This window comes from Henckelia pumila, chromosome 1 (assembly GCF_033568475.1).
Source record: "Henckelia pumila isolate YLH828 chromosome 1, ASM3356847v2, whole genome shotgun sequence".
NCBI lineage: Eukaryota > Viridiplantae > Streptophyta > Magnoliopsida > Lamiales > Gesneriaceae > Henckelia > Henckelia pumila.
This window is the reverse complement of record NC_133120.1, coordinates 134,031,983-134,042,550: the sequence shown is the minus strand read 5'-3', so window position 1 is coordinate 134,042,550 and position 10,568 is coordinate 134,031,983. Positions and strand designations below refer to the sequence as shown.

General features: G+C 36.6%; 1 protein-coding gene across 1 annotated transcript; it reads left to right on the top strand.

Annotated features, from left to right (window-relative positions):
• Window positions 1–423: 423 nt before the first annotated feature.
• Window positions 424–5,882, top strand: LOC140878980 (OVARIAN TUMOR DOMAIN-containing deubiquitinating enzyme 6-like). Its single transcript, XM_073282610.1, has 9 exons — window positions 424–614; window positions 1,062–2,046; window positions 2,593–2,754; window positions 3,264–3,341; window positions 3,534–3,612; window positions 3,726–3,871; window positions 4,034–4,099; window positions 4,172–4,346; window positions 5,562–5,882. Exons 2-9 carry the CDS (start codon window positions 1,351–1,353, stop codon window positions 5,786–5,788), a joined length of 1,629 nt encoding a protein of 542 aa, XP_073138711.1. The 5' UTR covers window positions 424–614; window positions 1,062–1,350; the 3' UTR covers window positions 5,789–5,882.
• The last annotated feature ends 4,686 nt before the right edge of the window (window positions 5,883–10,568 follow it).

Genomic DNA, 10,568 nt, shown 5'->3' with positions numbered 1-10,568 from the left:
TAATTTGTTTGTTTTCTAATTGTAAGATATATAATCCATTTAGCTAATTTGTATTCCAAATATTCGTTCAAATATTCATGCTTACTATTTTTATCATTAATTATATAAAATAACATTATGTGCATCGCACAACAAATATTTTATTTAAAGAAGTTTTTTTTATAGTTTTTGAAAGTAATTTTTTTTCACATTATTCATATTAGTCATTGTAAAATTAAATTTGTTTACATTTTAATTTCATAGTCAAAATTTTCATATTATTCAATTTTAATCATGTTATACACGAAATATAATCCGTGCATAACACGAGTGAAATACTAGTTATTATTATTATTATTATTTTATTATTATTTTTTATAAATAAATAAACGAGTTGGTGAAATTTAGGTCAAATTAAGCCCTCTTTTTTCATACTTCATTTTTTCTTATAACATCAAACAAACTCACTTTTTCTCACATCCCTCTCTCTTCCCCAAATTCACACAGCAGAGCACGTACAATCTTTCTTTCTCCCGAAGTTATCTTCAAGAACCCTCGAATCTTTCGGTTCATAATCGTATCGGCCTTTTTCTAGTCCGTCAAGATGAATCGCTTTCTTCAAACCCCATCAAGTTGTAGGGATCTTTTCTTTGTCTATTAATTTTTTCTTTGCTCAGTCGTGTATTGTGCGTGCTATTTTGTTATTTGATCGACTCTCCTAGCGTTCATTTGATCCCATATTTTTCTTTATTTTCGGTACTTTTCTGTGTTCGATTCAGTTGTTTGGTGCAAAGTGGTGAAATGATTTGTTTTAAACTGATCTTACAGAGTTTTCTCTTCGACGGTTTCTGGGACCTGATCCTTTTTCTGATTATCATGATATATTGAATTTCAAAGGGGATCATGGGCAGCTTAATTTTGATTTGCTTTATGACGGTTGCTCTGTTTTGTCCCCTTGATTTTTTGTTTAAAACCTTGGGTCTAGCTAGGCCGTCGTTTCCTTAAATAAGTTTTATGTGGTTGCGTCCTTTCATCATTACGAATTGCAATCTGATATTCTTGAGATGGAAATTGTCTTTCAGGATTTAGTAGCTGGTAAATTTGAGTTCTCTATATTGAAGGTTTTATTGTTCAAGAATAAAGATTTGGAGGTCAAGGTCTCATGAGAATTGTTAGGGGGATGCAGAAATCGATTCTTGAGGATCAGAGCTTGGTGGGGTGGAAGAACAAATCACTCAGCCAAGGAATTGGTGTGACAACCCCCAGAGTCAGAACTCGGGGAAAATTGAAACCTACAGTTTTATGCCTCTAATTTATGTGAATATATCCATATATTGATCAAGCTTTGTAATTTGGAATAAGACGGAAACTATGACTCGAATATTTGTACAGCGTGGTTCTGCCAGCCAGTCATCCTCTGGACAGAACAGGTCATCAACATCAGTGACAGTGCCCCCCTCTTCTTCTTCAAGTCTGCCCCAGCAGCAGGTAACTGCTATTGTTTGTGTCAATCCAGCAGTGAAAGATGAGAATTTTGTGGAAGAAGTACAAAAGCAGAATGCTGTGGATGATTTATCTGAATGTTGTGGCATATTAGACAGCGAAAGTAAAATAAATAGCAGTGATGATATTTCTCCAGGAACTTTGAACAATGATCAAAATGTTGATAAAAGGGATATTGATGATCAGAAGCTTTGCGAAGATCGAGATAATTTTATGGGTAGTCAATTATTGGCTGAAGATGTTGGTAGTTTGACAGTGGTGGAGGAAACTGATACCATGGCTGGAAGTTCCTTCCAGATGGTTAGTGGTAGTTCCCCACCACCACCTCCTATACCACCACCAAAGCCTTCTCCAGCCATCTTAAACTCTTGGAGAGTTGCATCTGGTGATTCAAACACTGTGCGGGTTGGATCGTCTAGGAGAATGGCATGTTGGCCTGGTGTGTCCAGCAGGTCATCACCAACTGGATCTCATCCTTCCTCTCCTCGATCTCATTATGATGGTGATGGTTATAACAGCGCTGATGAGCAGAGCCCGTGTTTTAGCTCTTCATATGATGATGCAGTGAGTTTGATCTAGTTTCAACTGCTTTCTTGAATGCCTTGCAATTGGATTTCTTTAATACTGTATTCAACTGAATCACTGATTTACCCTATCACTAAGGATTTTGAAGGTTTATTACCTTGTTTTTTCTGGAATATTTGATGACAAATCAGCTGAATATAATCTCGCACAATTATGATTTCCATATTTAAATTCTCTGAAATATTCTAATAATTGTGACTAACTTTTGTTGCTGACAATTTTTTAAAGTTTTGAGAAAAATACTTATGATGACCACATTCTTGTTGTCCAAAGCTATGTATTTTTGCGGGTTATTTCGTGCTCCACTTGGTGTAATTCTCTCCATGTCCCAACACCATTAGATGATCCATCATACTTTTTAATGAATGTTGATATCCGAATGTTAAAATTGCACCACATCGTGGAGGAGAAACACTATAAGTGTAGCATTGAAAAATCTTCTTGTGCATCAAAGTATGAGTTCGGGTCATAAATGGTATGTGGCAGACTAGTACGATTAAAAGGGACTTGTTCTATCTGTTGCAGGAAAAAGAGCACCAGTTTGAGTTTGATTTAAGACGTGTTAAAGGCTTAGAAGTGAGAAAAATGCTAGAGGATGGAAACTGTCTCTTTCGTGCTGTTGCAGATCAAGTATATGGTGACTCTGAACTCTATGATTTGGTTAGACAGATGTGTATTGATTACATGGTATGTAGTCTTGTCTTATCCGATAGACGAGAAATCTCTTTTCCTTTCCTGGTCTCTTTTGAAGCATTTTTGGTTTTATGATATGCAAAATCATTTTCTTTAGAAACATAGTCACTGTTAGAGGGTAATGGATTTACTTTGATATCCATCACAAAAAGAATCCTGGAGTCTCTTGTTGATCCACTGTCTTCTGGCATCACCTCATTCGAGCAATTGATAGACAGATCTCTTTATTTTCTACTTTGATTTTTGAGGCAGTTCTGTCTTAACATAGTGTAAGGATGTAGACATGATCGCTGTTCCTTTGAGGTATAGCATGATCTGTAGGGAGTATTCTTGATAATCAGAAAATAGGTCTTTCTGTGAACCACTGAACCTACAGTATTAGGTTTTAGTTTCCGCTGTTCTGCTATTGGAATCTTTTGTGTTCTTGATCAAGTTTTGTTGTCCATATTTTTTGTTCAACAATTATTCTGCAATTCCTTTTTGACGACTTTCTGTTCATGAAGGAGCGAGAAAGAGATCACTTCTCTCAGTTTCTGACAGAAGGTTTTACTTCATATTGCAAGAGGAAAAGAAGAGATATGGTATGTGGTTATGCATTATTTTTTCATGATGCGTTCTGAATTTCAACTGTAGGAAAATTCACCAATGCTCATCAAATTTAGACCAATTTTGTTACTTCTAAAATCAGTTTGTGAAGACTTTAATTATCGTGTTCAAGAAAGTGGGTACTGTTTCTATAATTTCAAATAATGTACATCTGCCTATGGTTGCAGGTTTACGGAAATAATATAGAGATCCAAGCTTTATCAGAGATGTACAATCGGCCCATCCATATTTACTCATACAGCACAGGTGTACCTATATTGGATTTTGTTTGTTAGTTGCATTCATTATAAAAGTACGTGCATTTGAATGACAGTTTTTTTTTTTTTTTTTTTAAAATTTTATGTGGGTGTGTGGTATAGAACCTATTAACATATTTCATGGAAGCTATAATACGGACACGCCTCCCATACGGCTAAGTTACCATCACGGGAATCACTATAATTCTCTTGTTGATCCACGTAGGGTGACAATTGGTGCTGGACTTGGGTTTAGCTCTCTCCAAGGGGTAACTTTTTATCTTACAATAGAAATCCTCGTATCCATTCTTAATTTGGACAATTTTCTAACCTTGGGTTCACATTTAATTTTAAACAAGAAAAATAATGGTTTGGTTATCTTTATCACACTCGTTCTCGTCAATCATATGACTTCTTGGTTTTTATGATAGACCAACGTTGACAAAGACAAAGTCAAAGCAGCTATCAAGGCTCAGCAGGATCAACAAATTGAGAATGTGAGTGCATTTTACTATCTTTCTATGTATCAACAGGTCACCAAATGAGCTAAGATTTACTCCTTTTGTCAGGCACTGATAGCCGAGGGGCGCTTCTACTCTGATCTTGAGTTGACAGAAAAAGAAATTGAACGAATGGTTATGGAGGCTTCACGGGCCGAATACGATGCTGCTGACAAGTTCAAACAACAGTCGGGTTGGAGGGAGTCATCAACTTCTAGGGCAGAACCATCGTCTTCCGCATCTAGTAAATGTTTATTCTGACTACCATTTTTTGGGAACCATCTACACTACTATTTTACCATTATTCAAAAGGGAAACTGCATTGATCCGCTGGGGGGTTGTCTAGTTGCAAAATTACCTTCCAAGGTTTGGATAGAGAACAATGCAATTATGCAAAGCCTCGTGGAATGACAGTGTAATTTTTGAACCATCAAGGTGCATTAGTTGCATCTCGTAAGCTTTTCGATTTTCCGTATGTCAACCAAGGTTTCAAATGCTGCTACTGAAACCCTAAGTTCAAATTATTATACAATTTTTTTTGTAATTGTTGAGAGTCTCTATGATTATGCCAAATAATAAGACGTGTATGTGGTGAGGTTATTTAATATAGTTTATTTAAAACCTTAAATTTTTGAATTTTTAGCCCTTTCCATTTCTATTGTTACCAAAAGCCTGCAACACTGCAAGGCTGAGCCCTTGCATCTAGATGTAGGCTAAGGCTAATCCCTTCAATGCATGGATAGGGAACAATGCAATTATGCAAAGCCTCCTGGAATGTCAGTGTGATTTTTGAACCATCAAGGTGTATTAGTTACATCTCGTTAGTTTTTCAATTTTCGGTACTTTCAACCATGGTTTCAAATGCTGCTACCGAAACCCTAAAATTATTATACTTGCCTCATTTTTTTTAGTAGTTGAGAGTCTTGAGGCATTTTACAGTTATTCCCTTCAGTGAAGTGGGTAGCGGTGGCCGGTGAAGCACTTTTGTCTGCCACAAAGGCTCAAAGGAAGTTATAAAGGCTGAAAGCTTCCGTTAAGCTCTTCTATGGAGAGTGAATCTTTATAATCATTCATTTTTCTTAGCGACAAATGAGTGCTTTGTTACTAAGTAGATTGTAGTTATACTGTAGTTGACGACATTCTGCACACATTTGAATTATACACATATATATACATTTATGAATGTATGTATATCTAGTATCTTAGAGTTCATGAGGTCTCAACTCTTTAAGCTATTCAATAGTCAAGTGTCTCTAATAACTTGATTATTCTAACCTGAATAGGTGTCAAATGTAAGTTTCCTTGAAGCAAACCTGCCGAATATGTGGCTTCTCTATGTTCGGTGGGCCAGAGTTTATAATCAAAATCTTAGTCATACAATTACATTGTAAAATTGCACTGTGAAATTGCGTTCATGAAACAGTTTTATCTCTTGAAGTCTGTTCACTCTGATTCTCAGGGTCATCGTTTGGTGGTACGAGGCAGGAAGGAATGACCGAGTTTGAATTACCAAGTTCAGTTCTGAGCAACAGCATGCAGATCGTGTTGTCTATGGGGTTCAGCTATTTGCAGGTGATTGAGGCATCCAGCATTTTTGGAGATGATGTGGACTCTATGGTGTGCTACTTGATAGAGACAAGCACGGTGGCAGCAGATGGAAAGGGAAAGCAACTGAATGATGAATGATCTTAGACTTTCTATGAACTGTTTGAACTTTTTTATCATGTTAATATACCTTGGAAGGTAGCAAAATTACAAATTACAATCTTTTTTTTTTTTTGGAATGTAGTAAATTTACAATCTTAACATAATCTCCAAAAATAAACTAAATATTCCCAAAAATCTTATTCATAAATAATCCTGATTTATATATCACCTATTCGAAAGTTGAAACACTCCGGTCACTAATTGGTAAAAATGAATAAATAAGACAAAGTAAAGCAAGTGTCCAGAAAATGAAGTGATATTTGGGGATCGGAAACTAAACTAGAGAAGTGATAGAATGAAGCAACATGAAGGTTTCGAAGCTGACTCTTGCATTTTTCAACGCATATATTGAGAGCTCTTCAATAGATTGCATGAATAGAAAGCTCTTCAAATATGGTGTCAAAGGGACAAAGGGTGGCGAGCCTTGAAATAATACTTAGGGATCGGAAACTGGAGGGACAGAAATGAAAAAAAAAGGAAGAAACATCAATTTTTTTATAAATAAAATAAAAAAGTCGGCCGGTTATTACTAACCGGTCGGTTTTTCGATTTTTACCGATTTTTCCGGTTCACTTCGTTTTTTGCGGTTTAACCATTTTTTCGGGTTTTAGGGTAGGGCTGGACCGGTCAGGCCACCGGTTCTCGGTCGAACCAGCCAGTCCGGTACGGTCCGGTTCTGAAAACATTGCTTCAGGATTTGAGTATCCACATTCCATGCAAGTGAGATGGGGAGAAAGCTTGATTCGAACAGGGTCAGCTCCTATTTCGTCACTCTCAGTTTCATCTATTTCATGAGTGAATCAACAGTGGTTTATCAGAGAACCGCCATACTGATCAGTCCGGTCATTCACTTGATCTTTGAGAAACTGCTCTATGAGATAACCATGCGCACCATGGTCCATGGATCTCAACTCCATCACAACTAGCTTATATATTATTTCTTGCAGCAACTCTGAAATCATTAACTGTTAGAGTACCGCTTCTTGTGTCCAAAACACAACGAAAGTTTTAAGTATTTCATTTTGACGTTCAAAACATGCTTGGACACTCGTATGGTCTAATACCTTTGTGAAAAGTTTACTTGACACCAACTATTTCGTCATTAGCAGAGATAGCTCTTGTTGTAACTCTCTATGAACAATCAACTTGAAAACATCTTTCTTGAATCTCCGAATCAGGTCCACTACCAGATCATCTGTTCCTCTTCGAACTTGCACTAGAGAGAAAGAAAAAAGTTTTTTGTTGAGATTTCATACGTACAAGAATACGACGCAACAAACTCTTCTATTGATTAGACGATGGTCAAATTCTTGCGCTCAAATTGTAGGAGTGATTTTCGAAAATCATGTATACATATATTATGTTTTTCCTCGTAAGAAAGTTGTGTGTTAAAGGGCCCAAGACCCAAGCCCATTAAGCACTCCTAAAACTCTATAAATAGAGGAGCATCTCCATATTCAAGGTACATTCTTATTTTTTCCTCTTTAACTTGAGCTCTCTTATTTTTGGAGATTATCAATGTGCTCTTTGTTGACTTGAGCGTCGGAGTGCCTACGTCGGGAAACCACTTGGCGCCTCTGACGTGTGTTCGTGAAGCAGGTGACGATCCATGAAGTTTCAGCTTACGCACTTTACGTTGCAAGGTTCAGCTTACGCTACGTAAATGCCTTACGTTGCAAGGTTCAGCTTACACATCTTACGCTGGCAAGCTTACGGACCTTACGCTTACGAGATTCGCTTGCAAACCAGTTGGATTGAGTACCCCGATTTACGTAGTTTGAGTACTTGTGTTTTTTAGCTACATCAATATTATATCCATATATAATATTGCATATATATATATATATATATATATATATATATATATATATATATATGAGGACTTTTCAGCTGCCCAACAATATTTTTCCACCCCGTCCTCGACCACTAAAATCCGGTACCGGATTTTAGTTGTTTTTTTAATTTTTCGCATAACAAAAACACGGTACCGGATTTTAGTGGTCGGGGATGAGTTGGGAATCATTGGTTGGGCAGCTGAAAATTTCAATATATATATATATGTATGTATACATGGGCACACGTGCACGTTTATACATATATATATTTATGTATCCACGTATATATATACATGTATATATATATTTATATGTATATTTTATGGGCTTTTTTAATAGATAAAATTAATTAAATCTATTTAAGATTTTAATTATTTTGCATGATGGGCTTGTACTCTTACAATCTATGAATCATGTGGCCATTACAATGCTCTTATCATAATCTTGATCGATGATCTAACATCATCGATGTGACAACATTAACTCGCTTGTCATTATGATGCGCATTTTGATTTTTGAAATCACCGAAGTCTAAATAAGATAGCTGCTAATTTTGGAACACTTTCACTAAAATTAGGCAAGTGCACTAAAATTTCTATAAGCTCTTATAAACTCATTTATAAGCTTATCGTTTGATACTATCAAACTTATTTATTATAAATTCAACTCTTTGAATTTATTATCTCAACGGGAACATGAAACCAGTGCTTGTGTGATCCTCAATGGTTCAGGACTATAGCTCACCATGGGCTCACAACTTTTGTGATTCAGGACATTGTCCTTTATGCGGGTTTACCCTAACTCGCATCATTCTATGCATCGACACCTTCATAATAAGAATGTCATAATTCATTTCTGATTGGACTCATCCGATGATGATAAGAGCATCTAGTAGCATCGCCCCATGATTCCCTAGGTATCACTGATAGTGTTTGCAAGAACCAATCGATTATGATTATCGTACAGTACGGTCCCTTCATCTCATATATCCCGATCGAATCTAAAACCATTGGTTCATCGAGGGTTGCATGTGAAGTTCGATAACAATGAGATTCATCTTTGAAAATACATAGTGGCATTGTATGTGCAACTAGTGAACCATTTTACGCTAATGCACATCTCATACTCTGGTCAGAGATTACATGCACTATTATCTCATAAGATCACTTAGGATATCCACACCTGCAGGTGAGTGGTGAATTCCCGACTACAATGCACTGACTCCTACATGTGTCGTAACTGTACCCAATCTCGCCACTAGATGACCCTCATGGATTCGGTAAACGAGCCAAAGCACAGTCCTAGCATGTAGAGCCTCGGTGTTGTCTCGGGTCGTAAGGACCAATGATGTACAACCATAACCACGGAATTATCTACTCGATGAATGATAACCACTTGGGAAGTTGAGGGAGGTTAGTTCAGTGAACTCATCGTATGAGCACCAATCTGTATGATTGAACATCTCTTTGTTCATACCAATGAAACGTGGTACACAACATCACAGATTCTAGTCTCAAGCTCAAGCGATCCTTATCCTTCTTTTGGACGGTCCAATCAACTAGGAACTCAATTTAGAATATACAACAATTTAAAATGTGTTTCATGATTGTCATCACATGTACAACCTCATACTTATTTACTATAGTATATTCAAGTTCTTTATCTATACAGCTTTCATGGGTATGCAACTAAAATAAATGCCAAAATTAAATAAAAGAGTAGTTAATTATACAAAAATAAATATTTTTTATTATACTTGAATCAATAAAATCCATAGTCAACAGTTGACTTGCAGGACATCTACCCTAACAATCTCCCAATTTCTCTAGAGCCAACTATTCATGAATTTCAATCCCATTGCTTAGCGATGATTCTCAAACAATGGTTCTGGCAAGGGCTTTGTAAGTGGATCAGAAACGTTATCTGCAGAGGCAACTCTCTCGATCGATATCTCTCCTCTTGCCACAATCTCCCAGATGATGTGAAATTTCCTCAGTATGTGTTTGGATCGTTGATGAGACCTTGGTTCCTTTCTTGCACAACGATACTAGTGTTGTCGCAGTGCACCGGGACTAGATCAACTCCATTAGGAACAACGCCCAACTCTTGGACAAAATTCCCCATCCAAACTGCCTCCTTGACTGCAGCAGATGCTGCAATGTATTCAGCTTCAGTGGTGGAATACGCAACAGTGTCTTGTTTGGAACTATTCCAAGAGACAACAAAACCATTGAGCATGAACAAAAAACCAGATATCGATTTTGAATCATCCACGTCACATTGGAAGATAGAATCAGTATAACCTTCCAGTTTCAATTCTCCACCCCCATAAAACATAAACAAATTCTTAGTCCTTCTCATGTACTTAAGAATATCTTTCACGGCTTTTCAATACAATGGACAAGGGTTCGCCTGATATCTGCTCGCAACACTCAGAGCATAAGCTATATCAAGGCGTGTTGATATCATACTGTACATGATACTACCAATGGCTGATGCGTAGGGAACACGTGTCATCATATATATCTCTTCATCAGTCTTGGGACACATTGCTTTAGATAGAGTAACACCATGACATATTGGTAAGTATCCTCTCTTGAAATCTTCTATAGAGAATCTCTTTAGTATGTTATCAATATAAGTGGCTTGGGTGAGCGATATACTTAAGTTGCGCAACTATTTATATGATTACGAAACTCAATGAATGTGCTCTAATGGTTATCACATTTGCATGTATTTCATCACTTAAAGAAAAGAATGTTTTTATCCCTATGTTATGATCCTACGTATGTCTTATGATTTTATTATGTACTCATTATGAATATGCTTTTTGAGTCTTTAGACTTGCAATGCTTAGATGGTACATATGAAAATGAAGAAGTTGATGATTTAAAAGATGATCATGGGGCTGAGTAGTCAAAAAT

Excerpts from the sequence above, each read along its gene's own strand:
- LOC140878980 (XM_073282610.1), top strand. The coding sequence starts at position 1,351 with ATGACTCGAATATTTGTACAGCGTGGTTCTGCCAGCCAGTCATCCTCT. Across the intron at positions 3,613-3,725 it reads TATTTACTCATACAGCACAG|AACCTATTAACATATTTCAT; the intron begins GTGTACCTATAT and ends TGTGTGGTATAG. Across the intron at positions 4,347-5,561 it reads ACCATCGTCTTCCGCATCTA|GGTCATCGTTTGGTGGTACG; the intron begins GTAAATGTTTAT and ends TCTGATTCTCAG.